The sequence below is a fragment of the Papio anubis genome, chromosome 9 (assembly GCF_008728515.1).
Source record: "Papio anubis isolate 15944 chromosome 9, Panubis1.0, whole genome shotgun sequence".
NCBI lineage: Eukaryota > Metazoa > Chordata > Mammalia > Primates > Cercopithecidae > Papio > Papio anubis.
The window spans coordinates 9,707,554-9,726,100 of NC_044984.1; the positions used below are offsets into that span (position 1 = coordinate 9,707,554).

Sequence of the window (18,547 nt, forward strand, 5' to 3'; positions counted from 1 at the left end):
AATTTGCATTATCATCAGCAGTGTGTACCTTTCATTATATAATTTCAAAATCATTTCTCTTGATCTGATACAATAAAATTAGTAATACATTCTGTATAAAAATAAATCTCCCTGGTTTCTACTTAGGTAGAATATGCTTTCATTTTTTTAAAGTTCTCTTTTATTTCATATATTATAAATTTCCTGGCCATATCATTTGTATATTTCCTAATAAGGATATTAATCTTTTCCTTGATTATGTGTAAGACGTCTGAATATAGTAAAGATATTAACCTTACTAATGCATGTAACATCCTTGTCAACTTTCTGTTTTTCTTCCAATTTTTATCATGCTTTAAAATACACATTCTTTTCTTTTCATTTTCACTGAATGTAATTATTCTACTGAAGATTCTCACTTTAAAACTAAGAGTATTACTCAACACAAAAAATTATATAAATATATTATCAGACTTTTCTGTAATATGAATTAATTCATCATATTTCTATTATGATTCATTTTATAGGATATATTTTGATTTTATAGGATATAATTTTATGGGATATAATTTTATAGGATGTATTTTGATAGAGTTATAGTAGAGACCTAACTTTAAACGGCCAGCCAGTTGTCTCGATGTCATTTATGTAATAATTAATTGTCTCAGTGATTTGAAATGCTACTGTTATTGAAATATAAAGTCATATATATTTTGTCATCTTTTTAGTCTTTTTGTTTTTTCCATTGATATTTTGGCCTCGTTGTATGCTTTGATGTTTGGTAAAACAAAACCTGATTTGATAGGCATTTTAAAAAATTTTCTTGGCATTTTCTTACATTTTTATTCTATTAAACAATGTTTTGTTTGTGTTAAAGGTTTGAACAGAAATGTTGCCACAAACCGCATTTGTCTGTTTAAATTATACAGCACCCAAGACAGTATAGTTCACAAAACAAAGTAAAATGCATGGAAAAAGATGTAATCACATTTTAAATTATTTTTAAATAAATCACAGCTGTATTTGACTGATTGCTAAATCCCATGGTATGCTTTAATACAATTTGCCATTCTTCTTTTAGGATACCATTGTGGCCCTCCAAGCCCTGACACTATTCCAGAGGCTCACTTTCTCTAAGAATAGACAAAATTCAGTGCAAATTTTCTCTGACCAAGGATTCAATACAGCCTTCCAAGTGAATGATAAGAACCGTTTGTTGCTACAACAAATTCCATTGCCAACAACTAAGGGAAAGTATATGGTGGAAGTGAATGGCAATGGCTGTGTTTATGTGCAGGTAATTTTGGGCTTTTTTACCCCCCAACTTATCAAAACTTATAATCTAAGTGAAACTAGAGAGAATAGTATAACGAACGAATAACTAGATTTAATAGTTTGTTCACATTTGGTCATTTTTGCTTCACGTTGTTTTGCCGAATTCTAAAGTAAATTAGAGTTATCATGCCACTCCTAAATATGTTATATATGGATCTCCAAAAAATAAATAAGGACATGCAATTATGTAACTGCAATGCCATTATTAGAGCAACCACACATTAACAATAGCTTGGCCAGGTGCAGTGGCTCACACCTGTAATCCCAGCACTTTGGGAGGCCAAGGTGGGCGGATCACTTGAGGTCAGGAGTTCGAGACCAGCCTGGACAGCGTGGTGAAACCCCCATCTCTACTAAAAATACAAAATTTAGCTGAGCGTGGTTGTGTGTGCCCATAATCCCAGCTACTCGGGAGGCTGAGGCAGGAGAATTAATTGCTTGAACCTGGGAGACAGAGGTTGCAATGGGCCAAGAACATGCCACTGCACTCCAACCTGGGCAACAGAGTGAGACTCCATTTCAAAAAATAAATAAATAAATAAATAAATAAATAAATAAATAAATAACAATAGTTTGTATTGTGATATAATTTAATTATCAAACCTCTATCCCCAAATACACTTTATGGTTGCTTTTCAAATCAGGATTCAATCAAAGACCATACTTTGCAGCTGTTTGTTATGCTTCTTAAGTCTCTTTTAACCTAACAGATCTATCAAGTTTTTTGTATTTTTTTGTGACATTAATTTGTTGAAGAGATCAGGCCAGTTGTGGTGTAGAATTTCCCTAATTCTGAATTTACCAGATTGTTTTCTTCTGCTGTCATTTAATTTGTTGTCTCATTCTGTGCCTTCTGTAACTAAAAGTTGGATCTATATTTATATTGTATCACATCCAGAGGCACATCATTATTAGTGATGTGAAGTTTGATCACTGGATTAAAGGTGGTGATAGCCATACTTCCCCACTAATGTTGCTGCTTTTTTCTTCTTTGCACCAACAATTAACATTGAAAATATTACACTGGGATCGTAAAGATGTTGAGTTCATCATCAATGTTTACCTAAAAGTCTTAACATGCATTGATGATCTTTACCTCATCAACCAATTTCATTAAGAACTACAAAGTGGTGATTTTCTAATTCTATCACACCTTCTACCTTTATTAGCTGGCATTGCCATACTGTATAGTCCAATATACCAGAGTATACTCAATATGTCAAATGTTTCTGGACAGTTGGCAGTAGTTCCCCTCTTTGACCATTACATATGACTTTGAAATTATTAATGTGTATATATGACTTTGTACTTGGACAGATATATCTTCTGGAAATATTTCTTGAAGTGGGATTGTTAGGTCAAGTTAAGTCTTTAACCAAGCCTCTTACCAAGTCATTTTATCTTGGATTTAGATTCTGCAATTTCTCTTATAATTTATTCATTGTATTGATGGTATTTACCTTGATTCCTGAAGTTCTGACATTATAGTAATTTTATCAGTTGCTTAAGGCTGAAATCAGATCATTTTAATTATTATCCAAAACACAGCATAGATATAGTCTAACTCTGCTACTCAGTAGCTGTATGAGTTTGGACAAGTTACTCATCTTTCTGTCCCCCGTTGCCCTCATCTATAAAATGGAGGTTAAAAATAGCATCTACCTCAAAGGATTGTTGGAAACATTAAAAGAATTATTATATAAAAAAGCATTTAAAAGTAAGTACAGAGTATATGTTCAATAAATGTTAGCTAAAGTTACTAGTGTTACTAGTATATTGTATAGAATTAGTGTTACTAGTATATTGTATAGAATTGTATAGAAAAAAAGAAGCAGAGAGGTAAAAATTAACTTTAAGTTGAAATGTTAATGTGGAGGTAATGAATTTAAAATTAATCATTTAGTTAATCAACAACATATTCTATGTTTCTCCAAGTCAACTCTGAGATATAACATCCTGCTCCCTAAGAAGTCATCTGGATTTTCCCTTTCTGTGAATACAGCCAATGCTTTCTGCAGAGGATTATTTGATGCAAAATTTGACCTTGTTGTTTCAGCCAGGTAACAACTCTTTGGTTTTTTTTGGTAAACATAGATATCCCTCTACCTCTAATTCAGGTAGCCTAGTGTCTTTCTCTGCCTCCCAGTGAAACCACATTCCAATTATTGTATGTGAAAGACTGGCCTGTCTTTATCCTCTTGGAAAATATATTTCATCTTGTTTAAATTGTCTGAATTTTATAACATTATGGTAGGTGCAAAAATAAATCTGACTTCGAAAAAATATGGACTAGGAGGAAGTTGTAAAGGAAAAAATTTCTATAAATTCCTCCTCAAGAGGTACATTTTCTTAGTTTCTAGTTTGTAAATCAACACATTGCAAACTCTTACTTTTGAAACATAAAATTCTAAAACGAGGTTATCAGACCTAGGTTCAATTATCTGGGTCCACTTAGGAATGAATTAAGACGCATGTTGTGTCATTTCGGAGCACCACTAACTTCAGTTTATTATTAAATTATTCCAGTCTCAGAACAATAAACTCTATAAAGGGGGTGATAAAATAAACTTTTTTTTTGCATGAAAATACATTTTATTTTTTGTTTTCCTAAATATTTTCGTTTTCCTAAATAATGATCAAAGTTTATCTGAATTTTAAATTTTGTACTTTTTAAAAAAAAGTTATTATGGAAAGCGCAACTCTTCCAACATGGCAATCATTGATGTGAAGATGCTTTCAGGATTTGTACCAGATAGATCATCAGTTAAGAAGGTAAAGATTTAAACATTGTTAATTGAAATAACTTCAGAATAGATACAATGTGTTGAGCCCTGTGCTATACTATACATTGGCCACAAGTTTATTTAAAAAAGGAATACATTTTCTATTCTTAAGGAGTAAAATTTGAATCTTATGTGTATCTTAAAGTAAACCATTGAGGTTCTCAAATTAATTTATATTCTTATATTGTCAAAACAGTGTATCACTAAAAAACAGGTAAATGAGTTAGTGTCTAGTTATTATTATATTCATTCTATTATTCTATTTATTTAAAATTAGAAACTAATATATACAGATAGATGTTTCAAAAATGTTGAATGAATAAATCTCAAAGATAAATATTTGTTGTTGAAGCTTTATAGAAACATGGCAAGCATTTATAAAGATGCAGGAAAACCTCCAAGTTGAAAGCAAATATTTTATCTTTGGATCACTAGATGTTTGTAATCCTAGTTCCCTGAATTTTCAGCACACTTTTCTTCCTTATTTTTAGCTTCAGGAAGATGGCAAAGTACAACGAGTAGAAATCAAGACCACCCATGTCTTTTTCTATCTGGAGAATGTGAGTTTACTGTCATAACTTGGTTTGTGTGTTGATGTATATGCTTGAGTCACAATGTGGTTTTACTTTTGTCTTTGTTTTTTTTATGTTTAAAAAAGTTTTCCTAAGAGCATAAGTATCAAAACAGTATTGCTAAAATAATTCTGAATATTTGAAATGGAGAGAAGTTGAGGGAATACATCTCAATATGCATAACAATATTGATTTATTCTCAGGTTACTCAAAAAGAAATTCAATTCTCATTCTCCATCAAACAAGATGCACTCGTATCCAACATCAAGCCAGCATCTGTTCAGCTCTATGATTATTATGAAACTGGTAAGAACCGTATTTAGTTACTGCGGTTTTTGTCATTAAGTAATTGCAGTTCTGGCCATTACATTCAAGACGAAAACCACGATTGCTTTTGCACCAACCTAAATAGTTAAACCAATTTTCATTTTCCCTACTGCTGTTACAGTTCTTATGTTTGAAATCATCTTCCCTTATTTGGTGTTTTGTAACTGTTCATACTGCCTAATACAAAAAGCATCAGAATTTCAAGAGCAAAATTTGAGGGTTTTTTCCTACCTAAATGGACAAAACTGGCCTGATTTTTCTTAACCAGTCTTCTCACTAAGATGTTCACTTAAATTATTGGAAAATAAATGTGAAGTAGGCTATCTAGCTGAATATAGATTCAGGCAAAATAAAGTTAATGGCTATGAAGGTTGGCATAGTTTATGCATTAGTGTGAATTACAGGATACAGAAATCATGTGTTTATTTGAAGAAAGAAAGAGACATATACTATTAGAGATGATAAAGATGCGTTCATAAAAATATTCTTAGAAAACATATTTTTAAAGTCACAACCATTTATTATTCCTCGCAATTCTATGGATCAGCCAAACTGATTGATGCAGAGTGACTGGTTTGAGCTGGTTCAGCTCTTCCCTGTTTGAATTGCACCTGTAATTCACCTGGTGAGTTGGTCAGCTGGATGTTCTAGGAGGCCTCATTCATATGTCTAGCATCGTACTGGCTCTTGATTGGCGGCTGGCTGACTGCCAGCTGAATCAGCTTATTCTTGCCTCTCATCCTTCAACAGGCTAGTCTGGGCATCTGTTTATCTGGTTAGCTACCATCTATCTATTCATGTATTGCTTAGCACAGTGAAATTTTTAAATAAAAAATTTATAATCAGAGCCAACTTGGTCAGATAATTTTGGGTTTCTGGATTTTGTTTTGTTTTGTTTTGTTTTCAACCAAGTTCTTATGGTGTTATTAATGTTTTAACCAAGGCTCAGGAAAGGTAAATTCTTACTGATAACACCAAACAGGTAAGTAGCAGAATACAATCTCTAAATGAGGTCTTCTGTTTCGAAATTGAAGCTTATCTGAACACTGTGCTTTTGCTAGGTAAAAATTATGTCTATGAACACATTAAAACATAGGTCTAATAACTTTACCAATTAAAGAATTAAAATGACAAGTTAATTATTTTCAAGTCAGATTACCTCAGCCAATAAATGACTCACAGACTTTTTGAGAAAACAAAAACCTGTTTTATACATGCTATCTTGATAAATATTTCATCCAAAAAAGGGAGTGAATCAATAGTGATACAAACTATTAAGTGTTAAGTGTAAGTCAACAGTGGTTTACAAACTTTGAGTACCTACACATTTGGTAAGCACATCTTTACTTCTTTACAAAAACCTGGATGGTTGAACTAAGTCTTCACTGTCCCTCCAGCTCTTGTGGTAAAATAGACACTTTATTCTAGAAGAGAAAACCCTAACCTCTGTTAGGTTTCAATATGTATCATATACAAAACATCATACCTGAAACACTTAAGAATGATCATATGGGTATGCATGCAGTGTGATGTAAATCAGAAGAATAAAAATACAGTATATTTGGAAGCTGTTAAACAAAGAAACTGTTATAGTAGCACAGATTTAGGGGAATTTATTTCTAAACAGATAAGAAATAAAGATGCTTTCTTCTTGAACAATGCTATAAAACTTTCTAATAACAATTACTGTCTTTCAGATGAATTTGCACTTGCAGAATACAGCACACCATGTGGTCAGATGTCCCTTGAAACCTCCTCATTCTAGGATAAGGAAAATGAGATGGAAAAGAAGATACTTTGTAACTGAGATATCTATCAAGTTTGTTCCTGGAAGCTTTAAGCCTGCACTTCCCAAAAGCTTCAACCAGCAGAGACCAGGGCCAGTAGACAAACGCTCTCACCTCTGCTCTTAGTCAAGAACTGTGGGAGGCGTTCCAAATGCTTCTCATGAAGTCCCCTTGAAATCCATCTCCCAGATTTTCAGGAAACAGACTCCACAACAAATCCTTAAATTAGCCTTTGTCCTTTTTTGACACAGTCTCCCTGCTCTCTCACTCATGTTTCCTGGGCTCCCCAGTGAAATGAATTATCTGCATCCAAGCCCTTACCTCAAATTCTACTTTCAGGGCAACCCAAGCAGAGAAAGCCTATCCCATCAATCACTGAATAACTATAGAAAACACTTCGTTAGATAAGGAGTATTCTAACGTATTGATACTTTAGTTCTGGTATGTGTTTCTGAATAATTTCTCTGGGAAGTGTGGAAAAGTAAGCCTTGATGTTATTTAAACGTAAATATGTTTATTTTCCTTGGCAACTATTGTTGAGTAAAACCTGACCAGAATCCATGGGTTTTTTTGTTTGTTTTTTGTTTTTTTTTAAAAAAAGAACCTATGTATTTTTAACTTCCATTTTAAAACTGAATTTTCTTTCTCCAGATAAGCTTAGGATGAAACAAACACCCCCCATCTCCTCCCTAACCCAATCACTTAGAGCATCATTTCTGAAGGTATATTTGTAAAGTTTTCTTGGCTATAAAATATTATATACTTGATTGAATTATAAGATCAAATATTCATTAGTATGTTATTATTAAACACATATATTTTAGAAAATTATTTTTATACATGTACCTAAAGCGTTTACTTGTAACTGTTAAGATAAAAGAATAAATTTATGTTGTTTTGAGCCACAAAGTATGAGATAATTTGTTACTGCAGCAATAGAAGAAGAATGCACTATCTCATAAATATCTCAAACATAACGAACTTAAACATTTCAAATGTCATTTGTCATTCCTAACTGCTCCCCAAAGCAATCAGTCTCGCTTTATACCTGGTCACCCAGTCATCTCAGTAATGATATTCACATCCACCCAGATCTATGGTGCAGGTGCAAGACCTGTGTATTTTGCTTATTTCTCCCTGGCTCACAGACTTTACATACCTATCATTTATACCTCCAAAATCTATGTTCTAAAAGAGAGGTTTAAAAAAATTTTTTTTCATTTGCTTAGATCTCTTCTTCTATAGCTTTCCATGGTACAGCAGATAACAATGAATGTTTTACCATAGTTTACAAGGTATTAAATGAAAATGTCCCTGCTTATCTGTCAAATATCATTTTATTCCCCTTTCCCACTTCAATCAAATATTATTTTATTCCCCTTTCCCACCTCAATCACAGTGACTTCTTTCAGCTCTGGCTGTATTCAAGTATCCAAACCATACAATATCTAGAACAGGCAAAACTATGGAGACAGTAAAAAGATCAATGGTTGCCAGGGGTTGCAGGGAGGGAAAGATAATTAGGTGAAACACAGGAAGTTTTTAGGACAGTGAAACTATGCTGCATGGCACTATATATAATGTATATTGGATACATATCATTATACATTTGCCAAAACTCATAGAATGTACAACACCAAGAGTGAACCCCAATGTGAACTATGGTCTTCAGTGATAATGATGTATTAAGTAACTTCATCGATTGTTAACAAATGGATCACTCTGGTGCAGAATATTGATAGTGAGGGAACCTGTCCATATGGGAACAGAGGGTGCACATGAGAGCTCTCTCACTTTCTGCTCAATTTTTCTATGAAACTAAAACTACTCTGAAAAAATAAAGTATACTAAAAAAGATATTAAGGGTATCTTCATTATTGCTGCAATAATGGCGATTTTAAAACCCAACCCCAAACTCAGTGGCTTCCAACAAGAAATATTTATTTCTCCCTCTCATTGATCTGTGGATCAGATGTGGCTACGTTGGGCTTATTTGGGCTTGACTAACCTTGTGCCCAGAATGACGACTGGTTTTAAGTCTGATCCATGTGCCTGTTAACCTATGACAAGTAGCTACTACAAAGGTCTTGAGTACACAGCCTTGACTTGTTCTGTGTAAGAGGCGGGTAGATATGTTGGTCATTGTGTGGTGGGCATGCATACCATAGAGGAATGCTCATTAAATAAATAAATAAATCTTAAACAATTTTTTTTGTTGTTGTTATGAAGAGTGCTTGTAGCTCCCAAATTCAATTTCTAAAAATTGTGCCCTCCCAAACATTTATTCTTTGGTCAGCTTTTTAATGTATTTTTTCCCTTAATCCTCATTGGCATCACCACTGACCTTTCCATGATTTTTCAATAAAATAAAAGGAGGGGTGATTCCAAAGAGTAAAACCATGTTATAGAAAAATTTACTACAAAAAATTATGATATGATTAATTATATGATTGAATATATTTCCAAACATTGATATGCTATTTCATCCTGTCTGGTATAGCTGTTGACAGCTATACCATTGGCAATCTCCATTTGTCAGTTAAACAGAAAAGCATCCATTATTGTAGGGTGTAAGGACAAATAAATATTTTAAATAGTTTTAATTCTCTCTGTGGAAAATAAAGGAAGAGATGAATCCTCCCTCCCTTTCTTTAGTTTCCTTAGAAAACCTGTTACTTTAAGTCTTTTCTCCTCTTTGCAATGTAACCAAACCTTTCTGAACGCTGGGCAGGATTCGTCAGCATTATGGAGAATGTGGGAGTCATTTCTTTGAAACATCAACATCAAAGGAGATAGCATCCCTATCTGCAATTTCTGCAGGAGGGTAGGAGGCCAGCTTCGATGGGCACCTTGCTCCAAGTTAAACTACCTCTTATCATGAAGATAAGAAGAGTTTATTTTTTATTTAGAATAAATCCCATTAACTAACACACAAGGTCACTCCCCAGACCAAGAGAATCTAGGACAAATTATGTGTGATAAATGGTGCAGTCAAGTCCCCTTACTTGAAGGCTAGTTAGTGCTTAAGAACATATATGTAATGGGCTGCATCAGCTCAGCCATACAAAAGGCTGAGGTTCCTTTCTGTCTTTGCAAACTCTTACCAGATTGGCTGTGATGCACTCACGTTCTGGCTTAATGATTATTCTATAATTAAAGTGCTTTCCTTCTCCAATACCTTTATGGAGAGGACTTCTGGGTTGGGAGATTTTACTTTCATTATATTTCCCCAACAAGGCACACCTGTAGAAATGAAGATGTCACACTTAGCTTTTCAAGGTTACCTCTGGGTGTAAAAGAGAAAAAACTTAGAAAAAGTAAGCTAACTAGGGAAAAGAAATGGAACAAATGGAGAAATGTGCCTCAGACTAGAATAGAAATAAAGCATATATTGGTGCGAAAGTCCAAAAATAAAGAGAAGCACATTTCAAACTCCAATTTTTTAAATTGAACATAGATAAGAAAATTAAACAGAAAATTAAAGAAATACAGCCTAAATGAGTAAGAATTCCCAAAACAAAATTGCGTTGTGTTTTCTTCTTATTCTTGGAAAATTATTCTTACCATAATTTCTCTTACCAATCATATTCTTACTAACAGTTTTAATTTTACCAACACATATTTTGATTCTGAAGATTTGGAAAAGATCTAAACTAGTTTTAAAGGAAAAGCTAAAATTTTTTCAAAAATAAAGACCCATTAAGATTGTGATTGAATTAACTACATATTTTAGTCTCAGTCCAGATCTAATCAAGTAAAAACTTGACCTTCTGGGAGGCAACTTAGAGCCACAAAGAGGCACACAGAGATACATTTTTAAGCGCTGATCATTTCCAATAAGCAGGGTTACTCTATTTTGCTCAAATCTCATAATAATTTTTTTATTTTCCAAAAACATTTCATTGAATTTTCCTTTGAACATGCCCTTCAGGAGGTACATTTCTCATAGAGAGATGCTTTTTCCAGCACCGTCCCATTTGCTTTCATTAACATTTACCGTTTTAACTTTTTCAACATGCTTCTATCCTGCTTGGAAAAAAAACAGGAAATCATTATCTAAAGAAAAAGGAGGGGAAAGATAAGGATGAGCTTGTCTCTTTTTTTATTTTGAGAGCTTTCTACTTCTATTTCACTCCAAGACCTAAACATTTTGTGCCATTTTCTCTCTCTCTCTTAGTTTATAGGCGACAATCTCTCCCTCCCTCTCAAACTCTCCGTACTACGTTCTCCATGCCACCCCCTGGGCCATAATTTTTTTTTTTTTTTTTTTTTTTTTTTAGGCGGAGTCTCGCTCTGTCGCCCAGGCTGGAGTGCAGTGATCTCGGCTCACTGCAAGCTCCGCCTCCCGGGTTTACGCCATTCTCCTGCGTCAGCCTCCGGAGTAGCTGGGACTACAGGCGCCGCCACCGCTCCCGGCTAATTTTTTGTACTTTTAGTAGAGACGGGGTTTCACCGTGTTAGCCAGGATGGTCTCGATCTCCTGACCTCGTGATCCGCCCGCCTCGGCCTCCCAGAGTGCTGGGATTACAGGCGGAGCCACGGCGCCCAGTCGGCCACCTGTGCCGTAACTTTAATCCAGGAAGCAGGAGTATCACTGCATGTTGAATAAGAGGAATACTTTTTGGTGAAATATGCTTTCCTAAAAAGTTCCAGTTTTCAGCAAATTTTTCTATATCATCAGGTAAACCTGCCATTTGTGATGAATTTCTCAAAATGTTTTTACAAAATATAAAATGAAAGAAGACATGAAAATGCTATTGGAAATGCTGGCAAATGGTGAAAAAGAAATGGGAGGAAAAAAACGATATTTCTCAGGTCACTTCACCGGGTTAGTCTTTCTCTAAAAGGGATTTTACAAAACAATTGGGATGGAGAAAAGGGGTAGAGATGGGATACGAGTGGCAACACGTTTTATTCTTGATTTTCTGTACTTGCTATTTCTGGTTCCTAGCCTCTACCAACTGAATTTTTGTGCATGTATCTTCTTTTTTATGTGTATATTCCTGTACACATGGGGCACGGGGGCCTGTGCTAATCTCAAATGTCACTAATACTGAGTCAGGAAAAACAGATGCCTGCCATTGTCCCCACCAGGGTTGATTTGTCTGAAGGACCAAATTTAAAGCCAGGTAATCAGGAGTTGGAAAAGAGTTCCCTGGTTTCTGAGAGTGACCAGGATGGATTGTGTGAGTTGAGAACAGAGAGGATACTAAGGAAAACTTGCCACCGTGATAGAAAAGAAGTAAGGCACAGCAACTGGTGAGTCAGAGCCATCTCCCACAATGGGACACCCCTATATTGCAGCAGAATGGGCTCCTTGAAAGAATTGCTCCCAACTTGGTAACCTTAGGAAGTAAAAGCTAGTGGTTCCAAATACCTGAAATTTCCCTAAGTTCTAATCTGGAGAGTACACAAACAAGAAAATTTTACAGTGATATAAAATGGACAGTGAAGTCATACAATTTTGGAATTTGATTAACATTAAATTAAATTAAATATAATTGAATGATGGGTGTTATTTATATTTTAATTAAGGTAATCTTAAGAAGAAGAAAAGATTTCTCAAAATGTTGCACGAAGTAATGCAAGAAGTGAAGAGCTGTGTGAGTACTATTTTTTCACAATTGGGCTCCATAATCACTGAATAACTCTTTCTCCAATACCTTTATTTATTTCTTTGCAATGCTAATTTGACTTAACAAGGAGCTGTGGCCCTCGGTTGGGATTGGCAGTGAAACTTGTAAGCCCACAGACTTCACCCTATCCAGGTTTGTTTCCTTTAAGAAAGGGCATAGGGCGAGAACCCTGCTCTGACGGGTGGGGTCGCCGGCTCGCTGGGTCTCCGGGTCTCTGAGGTCGCATGGGTCCTCTCTGCAGGCCACCGGCTCTCTGAGGAGCCTTTCCTGAGAAGGCAGGCCTGGGTCCACAGCCGTGGCCTCTATTGCCTGGGAAGCCACAGTGCAATCCACATTAGTAAAGATGGCCTCCAAGGGGATGGCCACGTGGTGGAGGCCTGTGGCAGGGTCACCCCGGTCTCCAGGGGCAGATCTTCTGGCTTCCTCTTTCCATTCCCTGTGCAGAGTTAGTACCCACCCGGGGACCTGCTGTTAGTTACCCCCTCCCTCCCTACTTGAAAACAAAAGAAAAAAAAAAGAGAAAAGAAGAAAAAGAGAAAAGAAAAGAAATAAAGTACACAGTTCAGGTAAAAACAACCTTTTCAGAAGAGCCTAGCAAAGGTCTCCCAGGATGACATTCTGATCTCCCCAGGTCAGGCAGCACCTGGGACACGTGGTCATGATGGATGAGGCTGAGTTGTCTCAGACCTTCTCAGCTCAGGACAGCCCGCAGGTCACGGCCCCTTAAGGTTTTCCGCTTTCTTGGTCACATTGCCTCCCAACTTTCATCCCAGGTACATGCTGCTAGCCCTCATTCTCCTGTGTCTAAGCCTTATAAACCAAAAATACAATTCTAAGCCCCTCTTCCCCAACACCACCACCAGCAGCCATCTGCAGGGACCCCTACTTTCGGCCAAGGGCATTCCAAAGTTAACCTGAAAAACTAGTTCAGGCTGTGATGGGGAAGGGGGGTCCGACATGCCTCATTATTCTCTCCTCCCTTTTGGAATTCAGGCACAGCTGACCGGCATTAACATTAAAACAGATCATAAGGCTGACAAAACAGACTCTTTGTAGCAATAAGATACAAAATTTTAGTATAGCATCAAATGACAGATAGAAGGCCTTGAAAGAAATTGAAGTAGTTTACCCCACATTATGTTTCTTTGCTGTGTCTTGAAATAGTCCTGCAAAGCTGTCTCTTGGAGGAGAAATCTACATTCTGAAGAGAATCCTCCTCCTTTTCTGGGCCTTTTTCCTGATCCAGGAGAGTGTCAGCTCTGATAGGAAACATTTACAATCTATTCTTTCTGTTATTTTTTTTCTTTTTCCAATTAGGAGCCTATAATACTTTGAAATATATATTTGCTCCTCAACCCTATTTCCAAGCATACAATTCCTAAAATCCTGAGAATCTACAAAGTGATGTGTTTGTGTGTGCTAGTGAGTTGACTGGTGGCTGGCAGCTCCTAGTTCGCTTCAGGGCTGGTCAGCAGAAAGACCAAAGTGGGATTAGAGGCTTGGGACTTTCAGCCCCTCCAAACTGTGGAGGGTTGAAGGTTAGGCTGATCACCAATGGCCAGTGATTTAATCAATCATTTCTACATAATGGAGCTTCCATAAAAACCCAACGGAGTGGCATTGGGAGGGCTTCCAGATAGCCGAACACTGTCTGTCAAGCCGGTTCACCCGGAGAGGGTATGGAAGCTCTGTGCCCCTTCCCCACACCTTGCCCTATGCATCTTTTCATCTGTATCTTTTGTAATATTCTTTAAGGTACCTTCAATATACCTTGACATGTTTTTCTGAGTTTTATGAGCCAATAGACATGTTTTCCTGAGTTTTATGAGCCAATAGACATGTTTTCCTGAGTTTTATGAGCCATTCTAGTAAATTAATTAGACCCAAGGAGGGGGTCACGGGAACCCACAGTATATAGCCAGTAGGTCAGAAGCACAGGCCACAACCTGGGGCTTATGATTGGCATAGAAAGGAGGCAGTCTTATGGGACTGAGTCCTCACCTTGTGGGTCTCACACTTTCTCCAGGTAGACAGTGATGGAATTGAATTGAATTGGAGGACACCTAGCTGGTGTCCACTGCATGACTGATTGCTTGCTTGGTGTATGAGGAATATCCCCCACTCCCACTCCCTCACACACACATTTGATCACAGAAGTCTATGGGTTTTGTGGGGTGAGAGCAGAAGAAAAATGGTTATGTTTCTTCCGCTCAGAAAATCCTACTGTGTTTTTTTTCTAATAATTGTTAGGTCGGTTTTCACAGAGTTCAGAAGAATTTATTTAAAACAAAAACTAAAGTTAACCACATCTCAACATACCATTTCCCATTGCTTCCTACCCCATCTCATCAAATGCACATTTTAAATATTTATATTTACTCACTCTGCTCTGCTTCCCAGACATACACCATGTACTAAGATATAGACTTTGGAATACTTTTTCTACCTCTTTCCATCAACCAATATGTAGATTTTGCTTTTGGTTATAAACCAATATAATAATTTTCCTTACTGTATATTTCTTATATTTAAAAAATTCTTAGTTGTAACTTATATTGCACATCAACAAACTTCTTACACTATTTAAGCTTAAGTATATGTATTACATATGTGCATACATACTTAAAATTTGAAGACATATATGTTCACTGCCCATCCTGTTTTACCCTATTTTTTCTATCTAGAGGTTTTTTTATGGCTTATTTATAATTTGGCTAGAGTCCTTCTTTTTTTTTTTTTTTTTTTTGAGACAGAGTCTCACTCTGTCGCCCAGGTTGGAGTGCAGTGCCACAATCTCGGCTCACTGCAAGCTCCACCTCTTGGGTTCACGCCATTCTCCTGTCTCAGCCTCCCGAGTATAGCTGGGATTACACATGCCCACCACCACGCCCAGCTAATTTTTTGTATTTTCAGTAGAGATGGGGTTTCACTCTGTTAGCCAGGATGGTCTCGATCTCCTGACGTCGTGATCCACTCGCATCAGCCTCCCAAAGTGCTGGGATTACGGGCGTGAGCCACTGAGCCTGGCTAGAGTCCTTCTAAAGAATTTTTATCAAGCAGTATTAATTCATATGTTCATACAGCAATAATTTCTGAGGTTAAGAAATTTGGAAGGTTCCACCGAAGTCCATGGAACATTCTTACATAAGGTTGTTATGTAATGTCAATATGCACTATAGCAAGTCAAACGAAATGCAGGTAAGCATTGGAGTAAGAGAGCACTCCCATGTGGGTTTCCCACATTTTCAGTCTCCAGATTAAACCACCAAGATCTGTTCAAGGAATCTTAGCTTTATAATATCTCAAAGCATAAATTCCTAGAGATATTTTCATGCTCCTCTGGCCACACAGTCAAGCCATAACCAGGACAGAAAGGTGTAGAAAAAGGTCAAGAGATAAATGTTAAAACAATCTAAAGGCAACAGATGAAGGATAAACAGACACGAATTTTGATAAAAGGGATAATGTACTGGTCCATTCTTGCACTGCTATAAAGAAATACCTGAGACTGGGTAATGTATAAAGAAAAGAGATTTAATTGACCCATGGTTCTGCAGACTGTACAGGAAGCATGGGAACATCTGCTTCGGGGGAGGGGAGTCCTCAAGGAGCTTTTACTCATGGTGGAAGTCAGAGCAGGATCAGGCGTCTCACATGGCAAGAGTAGGACCAAGAGAGGGAGGAGGAGGTGCTACACAATTTTAAACAACCAGATCTCCTGAGAACTCACTCACTATACAGTGCCAAGGGGGGATGGTGCGAAGCCATTAATGAGAACTCTGCCCCCATGATTCAATCCCTCCCACCAGGCCCCTTCTCCAACATCAGGGATTACAATTCGACATGAGATTTGGATGGTGACATGGATCCAAACCACATCAGATAATGCTGTGAAAAGGACACTTCTATGGGCGATATTTCCTGTTTAGAGTATGTTCAAATTAATATCCAATGAATGATTCTAGAAAACCAAATTCAGATTTTTATTACTGTGCAATTTTTGAACATAAAGAAGCAATTTTCATTTATTGGACCTAGTATATGGCTGAATCTGGTGTGTGCCTCTTTTCACTAAATATTGACTCCCAGAAGAAGTACAAGTAAGGCTATGATTATCCCCGCAGGCTTAAAGGGTATCCAGTGGACTTCAGTTGAAATGTTCACAAACAATTAGGTTATTGAAATCAAGCTGGAGGGAGCGCCATGGTTTATAGTTTTGCCCCAATGCCACTGTGATTCTACTACAGCAGTGAATCTATATTTTGTCCTTATACTACCATATTATTCACAAGTAAATTTACAAATACATATAATTTTCTAGAGCCCACACAGCTATTAAGTAAAAAAGAAGTTCAAGCCACTGACAGTTCCTTTAGGCAACATTTCCTTAGTCTACAGTGAGCCCTGAACATGGAGTCACCAGCATTTTCTTGTGTGCAATGTGAATTTCTCTTTTAGAATGAGAAAAGAGTCACCTGGACAATGCTTGTTTGCCTAAAAGAATTACACAACCTCGTTAACAGTTTTTTGCTAATCCAATTTATGTCTAACTCCTGGGGATAAATGATTACTTGCTTTAGATGGCAAGCACTCCATTTCTGATATGGTTTGGATCTGTGTCCCCACCACATCTCATGTCAAATTGTAATCCCCAGTGTTGGAGGTAGGGCCTAGTGGGAGATGATTTGATGATCATGGAGGTGGTTTCTCACAAATGGTTTAGCACCATCCCCCTTGGTCCTGATTGCTGCTGATCTTGTGACAGTGAGTTCTTGTGAGATCTGGTTGTTTAGAAGTGTTTAGCACCTCCCTACTCCATTTCTTGTTCCTACTGCCACCATGTGATAAACCACACTCTCTCTTTGCTTTCTGTCATGATTGGAAGCTTCCTGAGGCCTTTCCAGAAGCTGAAACCACTATGCTTGTTGTACAGCCTGTGGAACCATGAGCTAATTAAACATCTTTTCTTCATAAATTACTCAGTCTCAGGTATTAGGTTGGTGCAAAAGTAATTGCAGGTAGGGCGTGGTGGCTCATGCCTATAATTCCAGCATTTTGGGAGGCAAAGGTAGGTGGATCACCTGAGGTCAGGAGTTTGAGACCAGCCTGGCTAACATGGTGAAACCCCATCTCTACTAAAAATACAAAAAATTAGCCGAACATAGTGGCGGGCGCCTGTAATCCCAGCTACTTGGGAGGCTGAGGTAGAAGAATGTTTTGAACCCAGGAGGAGGAGGTTGCAGTGAGCTAAGCTCCTGGCACTGCACTCCAGCCCAAGCAACAGAGCAAGACTCCATCTCAAAAAAAAAAAAAAAGTAATTGCAGTTTTTGCCATTAAAAGTAATGGCAAAAATCGCGACTACTTTTGCAACAACCTAATATTTCTTTATAGCAACGTGATAACAGACTAATACAATTTCTGAAACCACAAAAAGAAGACTTCCACCACAATTTTTAGCTTTCTAAAGGAACACAAATCAGTATAAGTTCAATCAATGTGAATCAAGTAATTAGGTCAGGTTTGTTTGGCTCCCATATACCCCTTATGTTATGCCATTCTTTCCACACTATAAAGAAATATCTGAGGCTGGGTAATTTATTTTTAAAAAGTTTTAATTGGCTCATGGTTCTGCAGGCTGTACAAGCACAGTGCCAGCATCTTCTCAGCTTCTGGAGGGCCTCAGATGGAGGCCCTCATGGTGGAAGGCAGAGTGGCAACAGGCACATCACACAGCCAGCGCAGGAGCAAGAGGTTGCAAGGGAAGGTGCTACACACTTTTGAACAACCAGATCTCCTAAGAACTCACTATGTCCAGGACAGCACCAAACCATGAGGGATCACCCCCATGACCCAAACACCTCCCACCAGGCCCCACCTTCAACGCTGGGGATTCCACCTTGACATGAGATTTGGAGGGGACATCCAACTATATCACTCCTGAAAATCTGATGAAAGCTTCAGACTCTTTGACCGTGAAGATTCACGTTCTCATTTTTATGTGAGTGCGTACAATCTCTAGGGGTTCTTATAATCCCTGAAGCCCATTTATGAGACAATCATGTTTATAGAATCCCAGGATAACTGAATTTTCCCTGAAGACTCTAGTGTCCATGTACGGTCATACTTA

At 37.2% G+C, this 18,547-nt stretch overlaps 1 protein-coding gene across 5 annotated transcripts in view; it reads left to right on the top strand.

The window, feature by feature from the left end:
• LOC101000295 (ovostatin) overlaps positions 1-18,547 on the top strand; it is a 161,157-nt gene that overhangs the window by 139,601 nt on the left and 3,009 nt on the right. For 4 of the 5 annotated variants that reach the window (XM_021922010.2, XM_021922008.2, XM_021922009.2 and 1 more), the window contains 6 exons: positions 1,061-1,276; positions 3,250-3,374; positions 3,996-4,086; positions 4,589-4,657; positions 4,873-4,975; positions 6,694-11,037. In XM_021922010.2, the coding sequence (XP_021777702.1) occupies positions 1,061-1,276; positions 3,250-3,374; positions 3,996-4,086; positions 4,589-4,657; positions 4,873-4,975; positions 6,694-6,761 (672 nt within the window). In that variant the 3' untranslated portion in view covers positions 6,762-11,037. Of the gene's footprint in view, positions 1-1,060; positions 1,277-3,249; positions 3,375-3,995; positions 4,087-4,588; positions 4,658-4,872; positions 4,976-6,693; positions 11,038-12,318; positions 12,387-18,547 lie in introns of those variants that run through there. The other variant, XR_004175992.1, reaches the window with a different exon arrangement.